This window comes from Pantherophis guttatus, chromosome 4 (assembly GCF_059756535.1).
Source record: "Pantherophis guttatus breed Tessera chromosome 4, ASM5975653v1, whole genome shotgun sequence".
NCBI classification, from domain to species: Eukaryota; Metazoa; Chordata; class Lepidosauria; order Squamata; family Colubridae; genus Pantherophis; species Pantherophis guttatus.
The window spans coordinates 42,359,845-42,381,983 of NC_142066.1; the positions used below are offsets into that span (position 1 = coordinate 42,359,845).

At 43.5% G+C, this 22,139-nt stretch overlaps 1 protein-coding gene across 2 annotated transcripts in view; it reads left to right on the forward strand.

Annotated features, from left to right (window-relative positions):
- The window catches only part of PRR12 (proline rich 12), a 36,536-nt gene continuing 14,397 nt past the window's right edge, over nt 1-22,139 (forward strand). For both annotated transcript variants that reach the window (XM_034415381.3, XM_087892026.1), the window contains exons 1-5: nt 1-426; nt 9,091-9,203; nt 10,190-10,351; nt 11,728-15,218; nt 20,514-21,114. In XM_034415381.3, coding sequence (XP_034271272.1) covers nt 341-426; nt 9,091-9,203; nt 10,190-10,351; nt 11,728-15,218; nt 20,514-21,114 — 4,453 coding nt within the window. In that variant the 5' untranslated portion in view covers nt 1-340. The remainder of the gene's footprint in view (nt 427-9,090; nt 9,204-10,189; nt 10,352-11,727; nt 15,219-20,513; nt 21,115-22,139) is intronic.

Genomic DNA, 22,139 nt, shown 5'->3' on the forward strand with positions numbered 1-22,139 from the left:
TTGTGGGAGGAAGCGGAGCGGAGCGCAGACAGACGCCCAGCGAACATGGCTGCACCATGAGCCGCCTCCCAGAGGCTCGCCACCGCCGCCGCTGCCTCCTCCTCCTCCAGCCGCCCGAGCGCTAGCGCCAGCCCGCGGCTTGAGCCGAGGCCGAGTGGGGGAGTGCAGCGGCCGAGGGGGGGAGGAGGAGGAGGAGGGACACCCTTCCCAGATCTCCTCCCCGATCGCCCCCCCTCGACCGACGCCGCGGGGGGAGGAGCAGGAGCTCCCCGACTAGTCGAGGAACCGACCGACGGACCGCGGCCGGCCCCAGGCGCCCGCTCCCCGGCGCCCACTCCCCATGGATAGGAACTACCCCAGCGCTGGCTTCGGAGATCCGCTGGGCGCCGGCCCGGGATGGAGCTACGAGCGCTCGGCCAAGGCCAGGTCAGGCCGCCGGGGGTGGTGGAGGGGAGGGAAAGGGATCTCTTCCCCCTTTCCCGGGCAATGCCGGAGAGACCGGTCTTGGCGGGGATCAAGCACGGCACCATCTCTCCTTCCAGCTTCTGCACAGGCCTCCTTCCCTGGGCCTGGAAGTGGGATTGAGGGGGGAGAGTGGGGGGCAGAACCCGGGCAACCTCGGGGAAAGGAATGCCGGCGGGACCCGGCTCCTTTGCCAGCGGCATGGCACCGGGGTGCAATCTTGGGGCCGTCCCTGCACTGGAAGGGTCGTCTTTTGCAAGGGTGGGAGAGGAGGCAGCCCGTGCGGGATCCTCTAGGCGCTATGGTGGGATGGGGGACCCGACTGAGGTGTGCAGCCCCTTGGGCGCTGGTAGAAGCGACATGGGACAGAAATGCATGTACAAAGGGCAGAGGAGGAAGAAAAGGTGGTTGATGCTCAGTTCTCCTGCACAGCAACCTGGTAAGCCCTACAGGGAGAAAGTGCTTTGATTCCCTGCAGGTGAAGGGTGAGTGAGAGTCGCAGTGTGATGCCTTTGTGGTTTCTCTTTTTCTACCCCTAGTGGGGCATTCATTAGTGAGGTGCCCCGTGGAGGACACCTCTGCTGCCCTGTTTAGGACATGAAGGACATTTCATTGCATTGCCTGTCTCTATATGAGACAAAGCAATAAGCTTTGGCCTCATGGTTTGGGACAGGAAAATTAATCTGGGAGGGGAAACATCAGCATTATTTTGGAAAACTAATATTCTTTCCTTGTACCTAAGGAGATTGGACATTTGGAGAAAATCTCTCCCTCTCTCTCTCTCTCTCTCTCTCTCCCCCCCCCCCCAAAGGATAGCTTATTTTGTTTGGTAATGAGTCTTCAAACTGCTGAGTGTAAGTCAGCTCTTGTAAATGGTGATGGTGACAGGAAAGTCTTTCTTGCTAAATGTGAAAAGGAAATTGTTGACTTTGGGAACTCTGGGTATTCCCGTTCCTTGTGTGTGTGTATCAGGTAAGATACAAATGAGCAGCTGCAGGCCTGTAACTCTCTCTTTATGTTTCCTGTAAATTGGGACACTTTTTCACAATGGTTTGTATGATTTATGGCTGTAAGGACATCTTTTGCAGAGGAGAGACGCAGAAGGTAAGAGTTGGTCCCCCAAATCCTATAGGCTTAACAAGGGAGAGATTGAGACTTCAATGTAAAATTCTAAACTTTAGTGGCTGGAATCATATTCCATGTATAAGAAATGAGATATTTTTTAAGGTTTCCACAAGATACAAATCTGATCCCCCTATTCATATAGAAATGTGGAAGGTCAAGTTCTTTTGATCAAACATGAATTTTTCATACTTTTTTCTTTGCTAGACACATTTGTTGTTGTTGTTGTTGTTGTTGTAGATTTTCCAAAGAGCAACTTCTTAACTTAGTAGCTATTTACTTGAGTAGGGACCCATAGACTCATCTGAATCTCTGCTTTGATATGTTCATCCTTACTTCCATCCTAGATGACCCAATAATTTTGAATCTTATTAACTCTGGTTCTCTTTCTGAATAAGCTAAATCTTAAAGCCTCAGTATCACATTTTAAAATTCCATGATAATGTTTCTTAATGTCCAACATTCATCTGTTTTTGCAATATCTATAGTATTTTAACATATTTCTAATTTGCATCTTCACCTGATAGGTAAGGGAATTAAGTGATTCCATCTTATATGAATCTATGTTTTATGTTTGAAAGAGATTATTATGAATATATCTTGTTCTCTATTCTAGGTCAGCCTTCCCTGCTATGGGGTTCAGCCTTCCCTTCAGGTGTTTTGGACCACAAATGGAGATTATAATAGTTACCATCCAATACATCTGGAGGGTGCCAGGTCAGGGACAGCTATCCTAAGCACAATGTAAAACAAACTGATTCTTTCCCCTAAGGCTGCATGCATTGTGTTGATGTTGTGATGTGTTGTATTATTTTTGGTAAGAAAGGAGTAACAAATTTTGATTTAAATGTGGCCTAGCCACAGGGATATATTGACTGTAATACCAGGTCTCTGCCATGCCTCTTATTGTTATTTTAGTATCCACGTATGCAGCAATATGATGCTAATAATTTGTGGGATGGGTGAGAAGACTAGAGTACTAGTAGTATTGTTAGGCTAACACTGCACAGAGGTTTTTGCACATGCACGTTTAAATGAGTTTGTGGCACCAGTAGAAAGCATAGTGCAACATTTATCACATGGATGGACCCCTTCAGATGTGTTGAGATCAGAACGTTCAGAACTGCTAGCCACTCAGCCACAGATGAGTAATTGTGCTGCCCTAGATGTTGTGATTCCTCTGTATTTGGAAGGTGACATGATGAGAAAGTCTGGAATAATGACAATCTTTTTTGGAGAAAAACCTGGCATTTTATGAAAGGAAAACTGGGACCTAGCACTGATGGAAACAATGTGAGGTCTGGTGGCTTAGTTTACAGAGCTTTGAGGATCAGAGCCCTCAGTTTTTCTGGGAACCTGGAATGAAGCTGGAGTCAAAACAAGCAAGGCCTTATATTGCAGATGAGCTACTACAGAGACCTTGGGCTTACGAGCAGAGTTCAACCACACTAATTTTGTTTTGGACATGAATTTAAAATGTGCATCTATCTGAAATGAGAATTGGAGCAAAACCATCTAAACACAGTGCTCTTCCATATGCATAAGCATATCTGTATATACAGTACAAAGCAAATGTTGGTCTATAACTCTGATTGCTACAGTTCTTCTCTGGAGGAAAATCCCGCCCTGTTTCTAAGCATTTGGTTTCTCAGCTGGTCTCCTTAAATTATATTCCTCCTTTTTTTTTGTGTGTGTGCTTCTGGGACAAGGTTTGTTTAACAGTGATCCATCAGTTAGTTCAGCTACATTTGTAATATTTTGAACAATTGTATTTGCAATTCAGAAAAGGCATAGAAAAAGTTTGAAGCTTTGGGGTTTAGTGTATATTAAAATACAGGTTATGATCACAATTGAGCCCAAAATTTATGTTGCTAAGAGAGACAGTTTTAAGTGAGTCCTGCCCCATTTAACGACCTTTCTTGCCACAGTTATTAAGTGAAACGTTGCAGTTGTTAAAGTTAGTAACCCAATTGTTAAGAGAATCTGGCTTCCCCATTGATTTTGCTTGCCAGAAGGTTGCAAAAGGGGATCACATGATCCTGGGACATAGCAACTGTCATAAATATGAACCAGTTACCAAGCCTTCGAATTTTGATCACATGAACATGGGATGCTGCAATGGTCATAACTGTGAAAAATGGTCATAAATCACTTTTTTCAGTGCCATTATAACTTTGAACGGTCACTAAATGAACTGTTGTAAGTCAAGGACTATCTGCACACACTTCCATTATCTAGCTTGTAGTTCTGTGTGTATCTTCTCTTCGCTGGCTTCCTTCAAAAGGGGTGGAATGGGTGATTTTCTTGAATTTGATCAAGAAGGCTTGCTTACTTTTGAGAATAGAGGTGCTTGTTGGATGCAGTGCCCTCTATTGACTGTATAGGGAGTTTTATGTAAAAAGGTATATCAGAGCATGTGCATAATATATGTTTTGACAAGTCTTTGCTCCTCTTCTGCTTCCATACAGCAAGGCCTCATCAGACTAAAGTTGCAGTTAGGTCAAAGGGCACAGTGTTCAGGGAGCTTTGAGGACTGATCTTTTTCTCTTTACTTCTGAGTAAAAAGGTAAGTTGGTTCTATGGTTAGGTCAACGGATGTTTTTTAGGTAGCCTTGGAAATAAGTGTCATTAGTCTACAACGGGTGTCAAACTCAAGTTGTCACAGCAACGTCACATGATGTATCGGGATTTTTTTCCCCTTCGCTAAAGCAGGCGTGGGTGTGGCCAGCATGTGACGCATCCGGCCCATGGGCCAGGAGTTTGATAGCCCTAGTCTACAACATTTGCGTTCACCCCATACAGTAAAATTTACTAATTTAAATACCCAGAGCCTTAGAGAAAAGAAGAATGTTTTCCTCCCCTTTACTTTATGAACACTGCTTTTTGCTGTGAGTACTGAAGGTACATCTTAAGCATCAGAGTTAACAATGGAGCAGCTGTTAGCAATTTTAATTTGAAAACTGGTGTGAGAAGAAGCTGAGAAGGCTATCATTAAAGTATCTTGGTTTTTTTTTTTAAATTAACTTTGCCGCCTCAGTTAAGCTTGGTTCCCATTCTCATTCATGTCTTATGTTTTTTTCCATCTTTTGCTTGGCCTTTAAGGGGTCATGCTTTCCTTCCCAAATTTCCTGAAAATTCTTAGGATATAGAGTTATTGATGTCGGCATGCATGCTTTAACAGCGTGTATATAGATGTTGGATCCCCAAAAGTAAATATTTCTTCCCTTAAAAATCATAATATACTATGATATCACATGCATACATAATACAGTTAGATCTTTCTGCTACTATGTTCTAATGAGTCACGTATTCTATTTAGGTTGTACTGGTTGGTCTGTTGCTGGGATTTTTGTAATCAGTACATTTTTAAAAAAACACTTGGGATTACTCAAACATTGACTCAAAAATAACTAGTATAAATAATACAGATTCGCATGTATTTTGCATGTTTTATATACTGTGATTCGTTAAAAAAAATAAAGCGAAACGATAACAAGCTGGACAAGTCATTCAACTGCTTCCCAGACTTTGATTCTCAAGTCATTGTCATTAATTGCTGGAATTTTATTAGGAACTTCATGTCTTTATATCAGTAAGGACCCTACTTTGCTGTGTTCTGCATCCACTATGAATTATGTTTGCATGGCAGTCCAAGCAACTGGACTAAAACCTTCGCACTACTGGCTTATAACTTTGCATGTTGAAAGGCTGGAAATCTTGTTGGTTGGCTGCCTTGTGTGCCAGATAATACTTTGTACAGCAGTTGTACTTTGTGATGCTGCATGCATTTTTTTTCCTGCATTCACCCATCGCTCTGTAGCTTGCAATCCTTACTCCATCTGCTTCTTGCATCTGTGATCTGCTTATTGGTAGTGCTTTGAATCCTGTGTAATTTGGCATAGGCTTTATTCTATTAGCAATTGTTAGAACTTGATGCATTCATTTATGCAGACTGTTGCATCAAGGGAAATAGTATGACTGTCCATAGCCAACACAATACAGAAAGCATATTTCTTTCAGAAGTGATTGTGCATTTGTTCCTAGTCCTCATGGCATCAAAAATTATTTGAGTAAGTCTCATAAAATATTTTGCCTAACTCCTGGAATGTTTCCATGGTACTTTTCTTCCTCCATTCCTACTTTCCTCTGTTTTATTTTTTCCAGAACTTGGGGGGAAATTGCAAAACTTTTTTCTTTTATATTAACTTGCATATTGCTGCTAATTTTTGTGGATGCACAATTTTACAGGGAACTGATTGCATACCTTCAAAAACTACACTCTGTTTGAATGCCTACATCTTTTAAACCCTCAGTGGTCACCAATCATATGTTGAAAGCAAGCATAACAGAAAGATTTTTTTCAAGAGTGGAAGAAGCCAAGTTATCATTTTAGGCCAAGGTAACCTAGGAAAGGGATAGGTAAAGTTATCCTCAAGTGTCTTAATTTTTTTTAAAGAAATTGCAGGATTAGAATATGTAATTCTGATTAAACAGTTACTATTCTGTTCACTTTTTCATGCTAATATGCTCTTGAATCAGCATAGAAGAGACACTCAATTGCATTAATAGTTTCTTAGTTTGGAATACTGTAATGCTTTTTAGAGACATAGCGCTTAGATATGTTTAGTATGATGTGTTAAAATGTATAGGCCTCTCCACCTTGGTAGTAAGCTGTGCCTGTCATTTTCATCTCCAAATTACACTGAGTTAAAAGCTGGTGTTAATTCAGAGTGTGCTTGTGTTCGTGGGGTAGGAGAAGAATCTGATCTCACAATTAAACTAGAATGTAATTTGTTTGGGTTTAACTTAGTATGGCTACTTGTGTTGTGTGTTAATATGTTTTGTGGTTTGCAATCGATAATGTATTTCTTAAGATTATGTGTGAACCACATTCTGGTTAAAAAACTCTGCAGTTTACTGTTAGTGTGAATCTATTCTCTGTGTGTAGGATCCAAGGCTTAGGGCAATTTTTTTTCCAATTTGGTTTACTACAGATGTGTTGAATTACAGCTCCCATCATCTCCAACCAGTGAGGACATTAAGTACTGTATAAAAGATGCAAAAGATGGCAGGAATTGTAGCCAGGGCACAACAGGAAGAAATTTAATTCAGAAGTCTGGGTTGCAGTGTTTTGAAGCTGGTTAAAAAAAAATGGACGTTTTTCCCCACTCTATGATCAGGAACAATTGTGATCTATTTCATCAGAGATATCCGTGAAAGTAAATATAACAATTGCAGAACCATTTAACATATTAAAATTACAACACAAAGAAATTGAAATAAAACCCCGTTTTTCCTTCAGTACACATCTGGATACAGAATACAGTGCTATAGTTGGTAATAGAATGTCAGGTATTGAAACAAGCATCTGCATTGTTTGCTGTTTTGCTACCAAATGTTCAGGTGCTTGCTTTGTCTCTTTGTTAACTTAGGTTTTTCCCCTTGAGAAATAATGGAAAATAGAAAGTTTTCCAGTGGATGCCAAGACTGATGTGCCCATCTCTTATACTCCAACCATCTCTTGCTCCATTCTTCTGCCTTACATTCCAATATTGATCCAGTGCATTGTAGCAAGGGAGGAACTGAGATCTCACTGTATGAAAGAAAATATATCTTTATTTCCTGTTTACTGTAACCCTTTGCAGAATGTCCCTTTCCAGTTTGCTGCGTGCAGTCCACTGTCTCACCACAGTGACATTACAGGCAGCAACCTGTGTTCAGAGGGCGGCTTTCTCAGTTGGCCTCCTCAGCACTCATTCTGTTGTTATAACTTTCTTTGCTCTGGGAAAGCTTTTGGTTTTTATTTTTGCGTTTTTAATTTCCTGCAGGTAGTTGCATTCCTGAGACAGGCGCACTTACTTTTAGCAAGTCATCTGCAAGTCATGCCTGCCTCTGTTCCTCTTTACAGAGAGGTGCACCACCTCACGCTGCTTCTCCTGTCCCAGGGCTCTTCCTGCATTTCTTGCATGGCACGTGCATAATTGTGGCACATGCCTCAACACACAGTCAGAGAATAAGTAACGGTGTCTGGTTGGTTTGGTGCTGGAAGGATGGGAGTGGTGGCACTGCATATAATTATATATACAGATAGCTCCCAAAGGGAGTCTAGAAGAAAAGAGCATAATGGCCTGATGTGTAGAATTGAAACTTTCTATATAGATATTTTGTAAGACCTGGGGGGAATGATCTCCTGTTTAAAGAAATATATTTAAAAAGAGAGACCCATATAAAATCACCTAATCATGTTTTATAAAAAATGCTATACACATGGCTTGACCGCAAGTGCAGTCCTCTGTTCTAGCCTTCCCTAACTTGAGAAATGAATTATAGTTGGAAATTCTGGAAATCGTCTTCTCACCCCCATAATAGACGGCATCAGGTTGGAGAAGGCTAATATATTTTCATATGCAGACAGAGTACTGAACTCTGGGACACATTTGAGTAGACTTATCAGTTTGTACCACGGAATATGGGACAAGTATGTATGTGTTTCCATAAGTGGTGTGCTAGAGTTTTCAGGATCAGGCCATGGAATTCTTAGAAACCCTTTGAAAAACAGATATCTATATTTTAATGTAAGAAGGAAGATACAATATCTCCTGGATGTACCATTTTCTATCAGTGGGCTGCATATTTGATTTAGGAATTAAGTTTGTGTCTTTTGTTTTAATAACACAAAATGGGGGAAAATATTTGGGAAGTTTATTCAGGGGAATATTTGACTGGTAGAATGGCAGGTAATGTACAAAAGTCAAAGCAGGTCTGAGTTGATTGCATTGCGGTTAAAGACAAGAAAAATTTAGGGGTGCCTGGGGCTTGGAAACGGGGTAAGCTTGAGGATGTTCTTCTGGCAGCATGTTTGGGTCTCCCTGCACAAGGGGAATAGGAGGAGGAATGATAGAGCTTAGATACCGAGGCGTTGGGAAACCAAGGCCTGGGAAACCACATTTCCCATCATGCATCATTGTTTATTACACATTCCAGTCTTCGTTCCTGCATATGTGAATTCCTCATGCAGGCAAAGAAGCCTGTCCAGGACACGTTTTTGCTCTGAGCATCAAAAACAGGGAAAGAAAGTTACATCATACATTTATGCATTTCTGATTTCCCAATAATAACCATCTGCAGTCTATCTTAGTCAAAATCATGATTTTGTTCATCTTGAAAATGAAAGGTATTGATAAGCCCATGTTACACTTACGAAGTGATGCTTACAGTTGCTTAAGGTGTAAAGAGGACATAGATAAACAGAGAATCTGAACTTTAGAAATAGACAAGTACTAGATACTCCTTTGCACTCAAAATCAATACTTCCCGAATGATTGCCTCTCCTTGTTCCCCTTGTTCCTCTTGGTTCAGTTCACAGATCTGCAGGAAAACAGGCCTGCTTTTGCTGATCTTTGAAGGAACACTTTTAGTGTATTCCACTGAGATATTGAATGTGGCACACATTACAAGATCCCAGCTCTCTTGCCATGTCTGAAGCCTTGTTTCTCTCTCATTCAGCTTGGTGTATGGCGGATCCCGAAGCTCACATCCAGACACAGATATTTTACACCGCCAAGCGTATGCCACTCCCCATCCTCTGCAGGGCTATGCCACAAACCATCACCCAGCAGGTATGGTGGTTGTCTTGCCATTTCCCTTGAAGCCTTAACAATAAATGTTTCTAACTATGTCTTTTCTTCCTTCTCTCTCCTGCTCACTTTTTCTTATGTTCCCTCTGTGCAGATCTGGATACACTGATGTTATTTTGCTTTCGTTTCAGCTTCATTTTATTTATTTTGCCTTCTCTATCCCTCTTTTATTCCAAGAGTAATCTCTGTGTTACCAAGATACCAAGTTAATATTTTAAATATGCTTAACCTATCTTTTCTTAATCAGAACATAGGTTGGACTGTCAACCAGAACAGTGGCATAGGGAAAATTAAGGAAGGTTGACCCTTTCTTTCATGCTTTAATTTTTCTGTTCTCCACTTAGGGGCCTTTTTTTTTTTTGGCATTTCTATTTTCTGCTGTTCAATTCTCTATAGTGTAGAAATGGGAGGTGCCAGGCTGGGTTATTCTATGCTCTAGTTCTATGGACTGAGTTGAAAACTTCTGAAGATCCAAAACTGTACGCCATGTTTAAGATGTGAAAAGATACATATTGCTCAGATAGAGAACCTTTGGTCCTAAGTTCCTCAGCTTCTCTAAGATCCCGGCTTGGTTTTTCTGTCACACAGCCCCAGGTTCCCCCAGTTCCTCATACGTTCTTCAATTCAGCTTGCCTGACTCTTCTCTCTTCTTTACCAGATGTTTATTAGGTCAATAGTTTCTCATTTTTCCCCTTCTGTCTGTATATGCCTGGCTTTTGACTGATTGCAACCCTCCGTTTTGCACTAAAACAAGCATTCTATAGTTGCTGTGCCTTTTGATGTCTAATGTCTGTCTTGTCTCTTTGTGGTTCCTCTGACAGGCATAATGCTTGTCCGCTTGTAGGTTCCCTTGCCTGTCCCCTGTGATGAACCTCTTCCTGTTTTCTTTTGCTGTATCTATCATCTCCTTTTCACTGATTCTTAGCACTTCACATCCTTTATTTCTTCTTTTTTCATTTCCTTCTTAGGTCTTTCTGGCTTATTCGAGACTGGGCTCCATCATGCCAGCAGTGCCACCCCCGATGCCTCTGTCATGAACCTCATTTCAGCTCTAGAGTCACGGGCACCACAGCCAGGCCCTTCTGCTTCCTCCCTGCTGTCCCAGTTCCGCACTCCATCCTGGCAAACAGGTAATGTCTCTGGAGTTCTGTCAGCATCACGGAAGGAACTGTGGATGTCTTTTCTTTGGAGGCAGAATTGGGCAAATTTTTATAGGAAGCCTTACTATATATCTTTATGACAGATATCTGGTGTATATATATATATGTTCTTATATATATACCAGATATCTGTCATAAAGATATATAGTATATATATATGTATATATATATATATATATATATATATATATATATATATATATATATATATATATATATATATGTAAGATGTTTGGGTGGGAGTAGTCTGTCCTTCTGGGAAATAGCACTTTCTTGATACTTCTGTGAAGTTGCTTTATACATCACTTTATAAATCACTTAAAATATACCACATTGTAATTGAAGCAAGGTTCATAATAAATAAGCAAATAAATGAACGAAGTGAAAGACTGAGTGCTCTCACTCAACATTATTGAATTAACCATTTGCTTAGTTTGCATAATGGACTGAATATTTGGATAGTGAGATGGGTGGCATACAAATTTAATAAATAAATAATAAAGCATAAAATAATCAAAGATTGGGTTCATATAACTTGCTAAAAATCTAAGATTAAAGCTCACCTTAGCATGGTGAAATTCATCTGCCGGGTCTTTAATTCACTTATTTAAATTTGCATTAAGTCAGATTCTCGATCCATCCAGCTTGGAAGGGCAATCTGTTTCCCGCTTTATGATTGGGTTTCCTTATTCCCAGGTAGTATAGTAGTGAGAATTTTTATAGAACTTGCACTCCAAAGTAACTGGAAGCCCCCTGATTGCCTATTAGTAAACTAGCCTTATTCAACTGGCTACAAGCTTCCAAGGTCTTAGGCCAGCATCCTCCCCTCCCTAGTTTAATGGACATTGCTCAGAATTAAATTTAAAATCTTCTGCTTGAAAAGTTGTGCTTCGTCACTAAGATATGGCCTGATTATAATTGTCCTAGCTAGACATTAGCCTTGGGGATGAGGGAACATGTTTATAATGACATGACATTAGTAAATATGCTTTATCAACTCTTTGGCATGCAGTGGGTGAATTTCACAGAATGCTAGGCAAGGCTAAAATAGGATTAGGTAGCTTGTGATTCAGCATGTTATAGGAATTCAGCTATCATTTTCCTATATTGTAAAATCTGATTACTACATCAAACCATAACATGATTATTTCTTTGATTGCAACATGTGGAACAAAACAGTTTAATTAGTTAACTTGTGGTTAGATTAAGTGTGTTATGCTTCATCATTACTGTCCAGTCTGAGTAGTACTGTCCAGTAAGTACTGTGAGTTTGAGATTACCCTTGTGACCAAAGTTTTTAATTTGGTACATTCTATCAAATATTCTGTTTTTTTTCTTCTTTACAGCCATGCACACTCCAGCGCCTGCTGAGCTCTTCATCTCAGGGGCCCTCCCAGGTTCTGGCACCTTCCCTTCCTCATCAGCGCTCTCTGCTTACCAGCATCCAGCCTCTTTCAGCGGGCGCAGCTTCCCAGTCACATCATCCCTGACGCTCCAGGATGCTACTTTCAGCCCAACATCCAATGGCCTACTGTCCCCCCATGATCCTCTACTTCACATCAAATCCTCTCAGTCCAGTGTTCCTTCATCCCTCAGCTTTGACAGACTGGGGAGTGCGGTATTGGGTACGGGCTTGCCCTCTCAGAGCTCAGCGTATCGTAGTGCTCAAGAATCAGCTTCCCGCCACCTCCCCTCCCAGTTCAATCTTTTGTCATCCTCACTGGGACCATCTGACCAGACATCCCAGCTTTACAACACCTCAGTCTTCTCCAGTTCCCCTGCCTCCTCCATTGAGCGGGCCATCCCCCGGCAAGATAGTGTGATCAAACATTACCAGAGACCTTCTAGTGCCCAGCCGCAGCTGCCCGCTGCCCATTCTCTCCAGCATTATCTAAGCTGTGGGGGTAGCTACCAGCAGATGCCCCACCGCTCAAGCCTTTCCTGCAGTCCCCTTGGCGATCAGTCCCCCGCCAGCAGCGAAGGCTCTCAGCAGCAGAAGACCTCCCAGGCCACGCGGCAAGAGCCCTCTCAAAGCTATCGTCCCATTATTCAGTCTCCAGGCTATTCTGGTACCACCTCTTCTTCAAAATCCAAGAGTTACTCGGCTTCCCGCCAACCACCCCGTTCTACAGCCACGCCCAAGTGCCAAAGCAACTACAGTTCATCCACACCCAAGCCCAGCTCTGTCATTGCAAGCCAGTCACAGGCCTATTCACCTGGTCAGCCTCAGAGTCTCCTTTCCATGAGCCAAACGCAGAGTTATTCTGTCAGTCAGCCACAAAATCTGTCTTCAGTTAGCCAGGCCTCTCAAGGCTTCAGCAGCAACCAAGCCCAGGACCTCACAAGTGTGAGTAAAGCTCAGAGTTATTCCAGCAGTGGACAAGCTCAGCAGGGCCAAGCTGGGCAAGGAGGACAAGGACTGCAGACATGTCAAAATCAGACTTACTCTCCTGAGCAGCTACAAGGCTTATCATCTGTTGGGTACAGTGTTCAGACTGAGCCCCATGTTTCTGTCAGCCAGACACCAAGCTATGTACCAGCTCATTCTCAAGGGATGCCCACAGCTAGCCCATCATTGAGTTACAGCACTGGCCATTCTCCAGCTATGCCAGGGCACAGCCAGTCTATTGGCTACTCTCATGGGCAGAACCTTCCAGATTCAAGTCCTTCCCAAATCATCCGGCCTCTCCAGTCACCTACCACTAACCGGCCCCAGAGTGTGGCATCGCCTGGCCAGACCCAGAAATATCTCACTTCTGTGCTGTCTCCTTCGTTCATGCAGACAGCTCACACACAAAGTTACCAGGGTTCCCAAGGTGGGCTAGAGAGAGCATCCTCTTACAATAAAGCCAAGGCAGACTCAGACCTGCTATCATCTGAGAGAACTGAAGATGAAGAGTTTTTAATCCAACACTTGCTGCAGTCGCAGAGCCCACCAAGGGTGCCAACAGAAGGTATGGTAGAGTGTGAGGAGAGGGCAGGGAAAGGGATGGGTTATGAATTGAGCAAGACTGAAGAGCGTTACCACTTGCAGAGTGTGATCCGGACCAACTCTAATCTGGACAACCAAGGCCTGGAGATGTCCTTGCAAAGCTTAAAGGACAAAAAGAAAGGAGAGAGGTCCAAAGAGTACTCCCACACGCGTTCCACTCCAGAGTCTTTGGCTACCTCTGTGGTCCATTACAGCCATCAAGCTGGCTCTATAGACTCTTACGGGCAAGACATAAAGAAGTCAGTGGAGCAGCACCTCCAGAGTGGTCACATGGATTCAAGCAGTAAGGAAATATCTCAGGCCCATTCTTATTTGCAGAAGACTCCTGAACACGCCTCCCAGCCTCATCCCATGGAGTCCCACGGATTAATGGCTGGCCAGCAGGGTGCAACCCTAATGATGGACTCCCCTCCCGATTTGCCCCCTCTTTCCCTTTCCCAGCAACAGCAGCAGCAGCAGCAGCAGTCCCAACTGCTCCAGTCAGTGCTCACTCACACCCAAAGCCAGATGCACTCTCGTGGAAAGGTTCGCACCCCACTGGATGTCCATCTTATGGAACCTCAGCGTATGCATCAGACGGAAGCGCCCTCACCGCAGCTTCAGATGCAGGCATTGGAAGCCCACCTCCATCAGGCCCATGTTCGTTCTCAGAGCATGGAAGCCCAGCTTCTTGAGCCACAGCAGTCCCCCCAGCTCCAAGGCCAGCTGCAGTCAGAAAGGATGCAATCTGAGGGCATGGAGGTAATGCCCCAAGGCAATCTTTCCCAGTCCCAAGAGATCCAGGACTTCTTGGAGCCCGAGCTGAGCTTGGAATCCCACCTGGGACAGGGTGGGACAGTGCAGAGTCAACAGCATCTCCTTCCTGATTCCACCTTGGACCCCGACTCCACCCAGCAAGTTCCTCAAGGCCAACTTGAAGGCAAGGACCAGTTTGAGAGCCCCAGTCCTCAAGGAGCCAAGCAACGGTTTGTCCCCCTCACTTCCATCTGTTTCCCAGACTCTTTGTTACAAGATGAAGACCGTAGCTTCTTCCCTGGCATGGAGGACATGTTCGGCCCCCCTCCCTGTGCAGCGGATGAGTTCCCTAAACCAGATGATGGCACGCAGGGCATGGAAAGGGGTGAAGGAATGAAAGGGGGAGGCTACGATATGATGCCTGGTGGACAAGGCTATCAGAGTTACTGCCAATCAGAAAGTGGGGATGGGCAGCACTTGGGGTTAGATACAGTGTCAGTCAAACACGAGTTGCCTTCTACAGTCAACACAGAACAACTGGGACTTATTCAGTCTGGCCAACATGGGACAGCTCCTGTTTCAGAATCCAAGTCGGGTCTGACCTCACCAATCTTCTGCTCTTCCAAGCCCAAGAAATTGCTGAAGACTTCCTCCTTCCATTTGCTGAAAAAACGGGAACCATCTTTCCAACCTCCCAAAAAAAACTATGCCCAGGAGTATGAATTTGAAGACGATGAGGACAAGGAGGATGTCCCAGCTGACATCCGCCTCAATAGCCGCCGCCTGCCTGATCTGCTGCCTGACCTCATTTCCAGCTGCCGGACAAACCGGACCAGCCTTAGCCCCATGGGTGACATAGACTTTTGCCCACCAAACAGCAGTCTCATGGAGGGGCCCAAGCGGCGAGGCCGCAAGCCTACCAAACCTAAGCGGGAAGGCCCACCTCGCCCCCGTGGGAGGCCCCGCATCCGGCCCCTGACTGAACCTCCCCACGGTGTGGCTCATGATGGCACCAAGAAGCCCCGTGGACGGGGAAGAGGGAGGGGCAAGAAAGCCGGGGAGGAGGGGGTTGAGCCAGGCACAGGCTTGGAATCCCTCAAACCACTCAAGGTAAGATGGGAATCTGAGGAGGCGAGATGTGCTTGTCAGCTAGCAACGCCTGAGGGTAAGAAAGGAAATTTTGGAAAGAGTACAGGGTAGAAAGAATAGCGATAGAACATTGGCTTCATAAAGAGATTTCAGTGGAGAATGCAATGGTAAAGGAATGTAGGAAGCTCATGTGTGTCCATCTAAACCACTGTTGCACTGTCCCTGACCAACTCTGTGTTGACGAGTCTCAAGTACAAATTTCTACTATTACTTGTATCTGAGCCTTTGTCCTTGGAGATAATAGGGATTTAATCTAAGCTTGTGTTAGCAAAGGTTGTGCTCTCTTGCAGAACTTCAGCATCTGCCTATTAAAAAGGATAGATATTTTAGGTCTCTGAGGTTATCTGTGGTGATGCATCAGTGAAGTTGGAGAGTTATTCGTACATGACCATGGTGATATAATAATAGCTCAGGACTTTGTTTCCTTAGGAACTGAATTAGTACAGATAGTTTTCATAGAGATATCATATTGATGTTTGTACAGGTAGTCCTCACTTAATGACCAGATGCTTAGTGAGCATTGGAAGTTACAATGGGTTTCCTCTCCCAGTTTCTTACGACCTGGTTCTGGAGTTCTAGTGGCTGCAAACCCGCACACATACCAGTGACATAACCGAATTTCGGGTGCTTGGCAGTTGTCGCTCCTTTACAGCCAATCACAGTGTTCCACGGTCACATGACCACAATTTGCAATGTTTTGTCAGTTTCCAGCATTTTTGGCAATAAGAATACATGGATTTACCACAAAGTTGTAAAATTGAGTCGGGTCATGTGAATGCCCTGAGTTACAATTGTCATGACTTAGAATGGAAATCATCCGTTAATGTAAGTCGAGGAATACCTGTATTTTTACTACCATTGGCAAAAAAGCTGGGTTTTGGGTAAGGGAGGCAAGAATCACAACAAGAGTTTAGGTTCAGTGTTTCAGTTGAGGGTGTATCTGGGATATAATCATTTTGCTGATGCAGGTGGTCCTCAACTTATGACCACAACTGAACCCAAAATTTATGTTGCTAAGCAAGACAGTTGTTAAGTGCATTTTGTCCCATTTTATGCCACAGTTGCCACAACTTCTTGCCACAGTTGTTAGGTGAATCACTATAGTTGTTAAGTTAGTAAAATGGCTGTTAAGTGAATCTGATCTCCTCATTGACTTTGTTTTGGCAAAAGGTCACAAAGAGTGATCACATGACACAGGGACACTGCAACCGTCATAAATATGAGTCAGTTGCCAAGCATCTGAATTTTGCTCAAATGACTGTGGAGATGCTGCAATGGTCGTGTGAAAAATGCTCATGTCACTTTTTTTCAGTGCTGTTGTAACTTCAACAGTCACTAAACGAACTGGTATAAGTCGAGAGCTACCTCTATGAATTTGCACTGTTAAAGATTTGTTTGTTGAAAATTAGTAGTTTATTTTGTTCGGTATTTGAGTTCATTTATTTCCATCCTGCTCCTTATAGTTGCAAAGATAGGTAAGTGTGAGTTAAGGATATTGGCACCCTGAACAAGATTGCCACAAATTTTTTTAATGGAGACTAAACATAACTTTTGCCGATTTATATTCTGTTCTAAAACAGGTTTCCCACCCAACAACTTGGTTTAATGTTGGCAACAGCAGTGCTTCAGTGAGCACCCAGACATCACTGTGACAGATCAGTGCTATGGAATAACACGATATTGAGGGCATTAGGCACAGCTGTAATGGCAATCTTAGAACACCTGCTAGAGACTTTCTGTGATTCATTGAGTTGGGGAGGCAAGTAGATGACAGGTTGTGTGAGAGTACCAGGATTCCAGTAGACGGTCTATGATTTTATGTGCTCATACGCAGCTGGGTTGTTTGAATCTTGCCACAATTTCCTGGTTTGTGCCTTTTCTTCTTAGTATTGTATTGCTGTCATTTCTTCAGAGATGTATCAACACTGTGCAAATTTGAAGACATTTATTTGTTTGTTTCTTTATTTATTTGAATTTTTTATTTCTCCTTTATTAATTCATAAGTAGCTTAATGTGACAAACATAGAGTGGCGTGGTGACCTAGTGGTGAAGATGCTCGCCTCCCACTCGGAAGGTTGAGAGTTCTATCCTAGGTAGCAGCAGATGTTTCTCTTCTAGGGCACAAAGAAAAAAATACCTGCTGTGAACACTGCATAGCATCAGGAAGGGCATCCGGCCAGTAAATGCTCAGATCCATCCAGTCCATGCCCTGACTCTACCCCGAATTAAGGGATTACAGGGTCGATAAAAAGGGAGTTTTAATGTGGCAAATTAAAATAGATTTTAATTGTTTTTAATATTTGTATTTCATGTTTTTAATTCTGGCTGTGCACCGCCCTGAGTCCTCAGGGAGAAGGGCAGTATATAAATTGAAAATAAATAAATAAAATAAATAAATAAATAAAATACTCCTTCCCCCTCCTATTTTCTCCACAACAACAACCTTATGAGGTTGGGCTGAGAGAGAGTAATTGGCCCAAAGTCAGTCAGCCAGCAAAAAAATCAGTAGTTTATTTTGATTCCTGAATGTCTGGGTTCCCTAGTTGGGCTTTAGTGCAAAAAAGAATTATATCTCAGATGCCTTTGCTTCTCTGTAAAATTATAATGATAATGGGTTCATGTTTTATTTATGAAAACATTTATCCTCTGCTTTTCTATAAACCACCCATAAAGCAGCGTGCAATATTGGAAATAATCAAAAGGAAAATCAATTTTAGTACCTAATAAACAACTAGTAGGAGAAGTGAATAAACATGGGTTGGGGCCACTGACTGAAAAGAGGGTATGGGGTGGGGGGAAGGAGAGTCTCAATGCTATAGCAGAAAACGCCCTGTCTCATTTATCCATCTGCCACAGTTCAGCAATGGTAAGGAGACAGTAGCTTGTTGTTGAAGGGAGTATATGAATAGATTTGTACAGGTAATCCTTGACTTACAACCACAGTTGACCCCCAAAGTTATGTTGCTAAGCGAGGCAGTTGTTAATGTGTTTTGCCCCATTTTACAACCTTTCTTTCCATTGTTAAGTGAATCACTGCAGTAAATTAAATTAGTAACACAGTTATTAAGTGAATCTGGCTTCTGACTTTGTTTATCAGAAGGTTAAATAGGTGATCACATGACCCAGGGACACTGCAATCATCATAAATATGTCAATTGCCAAGCATTCAAATTTTGATCACATGACCATGGGGATGTTGCAATGGTTATGTGAAGAAAGGTAATAAGTCACTTTTTTCAGTGCCGTTGTAACTTTGAACAGTCACTGCATGAACCGTTGTAAGTCAAGGACTACCTTCACAAAATGAAGCCATGCTAAATGTAGCCTAGTCTCAGAGGTTTTTCAGACTTGGCAATTTCCAACTCCCATAATTCCTCAACTGGCACGTCTAAAGAAAGGACAAAAATGAAGTTGAACCAAGCATGATTAAATGCAGGTTGTTGATAATGCCCAAAGTTTAGTTAGTTTAGTTTATTTGATTTATATACCGCCCTACTCCCAAAGGACTCAGGGCGGTGAACAGCCACAAGATAAAAACACATAAATACAAAATTTAAAAACAGAATAAAACCGAATTAAACAATTTGGCCAAAGACAGATTTAAAACAGCCCAATAAATTAAGAACGAATTAAAATTTGTGTTTTAAAAAGGGGGAAAGGGAAAAATTAGGCCAGGCCAGCCTGATGGAATAAAAAGGTCTTGAGAGCGCGGCGGAAGGTGCGTAGATCCGGGATCCTCTGTATCTCCGGGGGGAGCTCATTCCAGATAGTAGGTGCCCCCACAGAGAAGGCTCTCCCCCTGGGGGCCGCCAGTCGACATTGTTTGGCCGACGGCACCTGGAGGAGCCCCTCTCTATGAGAGCGTACCAGCCGGTGGGAGGCTACTGGTGGCAGCAGGCGGTCCCGTAGACAACGAGGTCCTAAGTCATGGAGCGCTCTAAAGGTGGTAACCAAGACCTTGAAGCGCACCCGGAAGACCACCGGGAGCCAGTGCAGCTCGCGCAGGAGAGGTGTTACATGGGAATGCCATGTCGCTGCCATAACCACCCGCGCGGCCACACTCTGCGCCAGTTGGGGCCTCCAGGTGCTCCTCAAGGGGAGCGCCATGTAGAGAGCGTTGCAGTAGTCCAGGCGGGAAGTGACGAGGGCATGAGTGACCGTGCATAAGGAGTCCGGATCCAGAAAGGGACGCAACTGGCGAATCAGGCGAACCTGATGAAAAATCCTCCCGGTCACAGCCGTCAAATGCTCTTCTAAAGACAGCCGTGAATCCAGGAGGACGCCCAAGTTGCAAGCCCTCTCCGTGGGGGCCAGCGATTCGCCCCCAATAGTCAGTGATGGCACCAACTGACTATATCGGGACATCGGAAACCACAGCCACTCGGTCTTGGATGGGTTGAGCCCGAGCCTGTTTCTCCCCATCCAGATCCGCCCGGCCTCCAGGCACCGGGACATCACTTCAAGGGCATCGTTGGGGTGGTCCGGGGTGGAGATGTACAGCTGAGTATCGTCAGCATACTGATGGTACTTCACCCCAAAACCACGGCTGATCTCGCCCAGCGGCTTTACATAAATGTTGAACAGAAGGGGCGAGAGGACCAACCCTTGTGGCACCCCACATATGAGGCGCCTCTGGGTCGACCTCTGCCCCCCTGCCAACACAGACTGCAACCGGTCGGAGAGAAAGGAGGAGAACCACTGCAACACAGTGCCCCCCGCCCCTAACTCTTCCAACCGGTGCAGCATGATACCGTGGTCGATGGTATCAAAAGCCGCTGAGAGATCTAATAGGACCAGGACAGAGGAGCAACCTCTGTCCCAAGCCCTCCAGAGATCAACGCGACCAATACCGTTTCCGTGCTGTATCCAGGCCTGAAGCCCGACTGGAACGGATCCAGATACAAAGGGCTCTATTGTTTTGGTTTACTTCTTTAACACACAAGCAATGCTATCCTGCTCTTAGGCTCTTTCCATCTACCACCCAGTTGCTTGGAAAAAATAAATACCCAAATTCTTTTTAAAAACTTATAATATTGGAAGCCAAATAAAAAAATAGGTATGTGTATAGTGCACTTCATTTGCCTATATCTGGATTTGATTGAAGGTCTACAGGAAAGTTGGCGATAGCGAGAATTTTTTTTTAAAAAAAACGGCCCTTAAGACAAGATCACTAGGGCATCGTATAGGACTACTAGGGCAGGAAATTGCTCTCCATCTCCTCCCTTACCTCAATTCCTGTCCCTTCTTCTTCGCCAGATAAAACTGCCAGTCCCCAAAGGTTTGGAGGGATCTCAATTGGAAGCTCCCACCCCCTCTCACCAGCCCACCCAAGAGAGCAACTTGGATAGTAACCAAACAAGAGAGAAGATCAAGCAGAAAATCAAGGAGGTGGAAGAGAAGCAGCCAGAGATGAAGTCAGGGTTCATGGCCTCCTTCCTGGACTTCCTGAAGTCAGGCAAACGTCAGACTCTGCCTTCCACTGCCATCTCCTCGGCAGCAACAGTTGGGGCCTCCAGTACAGCAGCACCCGTGGTCTCTTCTGCAGGCAGTCCATCCAAGTCGTCTCACCCGCCATCAGCTACGTCCTCCCAGCCTCCACCTCCCTTTGGCATGGCACCGCCAATGCTATCTGGTGGTTTGGATGGACCTGAAGGAGATGCAGCTGGGCTTGTCATGAGTTGTACCAGCCCCTGCAAACGGCTTGATGAGGAGCTGAAACGTAACCTGGAGACATTGCCCTCATTCTCATCAGATGAGGAAGATTCTGTTAGCAAGAACCAAGACCTGCAGAAAAGCATCTCCTCAGCCATCTCCGCGCTCTATGATCCCACTGACCGTAAAGATGGAGAACCCAGTGGTGAGTGCCTGCGCTGCACATTCGGATCATGGTATCCCTTGCTTTTTGTGACTTCCGTCTTTTATCATTACATGATAGTGTTTATGATGTGATCATTACATGATGATTACATGATAGTGTTTATGGTGTGATGTGTCCTTTTAACAATGTTGGCACCATTTCTAGGGTGTAGTTGACATTGTACAATCACTACGGCATTTTGTGCAGAAATTTATTTTATTTTATATATTCATAGGACTAATACGGCTGCCTATTCTAATGCAGTCTAGGCAACTCACAACAATATTTTTTTAATAATTTATTTTATTTAGAAAGTTAAATACAAACTCCAAAAAAGAAAAAAAAATAGAAAGATAAAACAAAGATAAATACAACATTAAAAAAGAAAGAGAAAATTATCCATGCTAAATAGATATACACACACATGTACAGTAGATGGACATAAAGACAAACTGGGATTTCTAATTAAACAAATCTGAACTGGATGGCATGCTACTGTAATGCATTCAGCTTGTTTACTCCTGCTTAGTCTTCTCATTACGTAAACAAGTAAATACAAGCAGGATTAATTTGCTTGAAGGTCCACCTGGGGTTATGGTGAAGTGCTCCTAAATAAACTCGAGTTCATAAACCTATTTTTGCAGTACAGTTTGCAGTTGGTTTATAAATTATGGCTTATTTAAATTTATCCAAGGCACATAAAACTGATCTATATAATTTGCTTATTCATTAGCTTAAAGTGAGGAACAGAACTGGAGAAAATAAACTAAGTGCACTAATTTGCAGTTTATTTACATTTATGATTGATTAGGTGAGAATTCCTCGCTTATTGTTACACGTGAAAAGTGCCTATATTTAATTGCACCTGACAGCATGGTTAAAATCTAACTAAATACCTGAGCAAATTAAAAATTAAATGCAGGCATGGATGCCTGAAAAGTCGAAGGCATAGTAATATAAATATATGATATTAACAAGAGGCTGGTTCTTTCATTTTAAGCCCTCTAAAGTACGTGTTGGTAAAC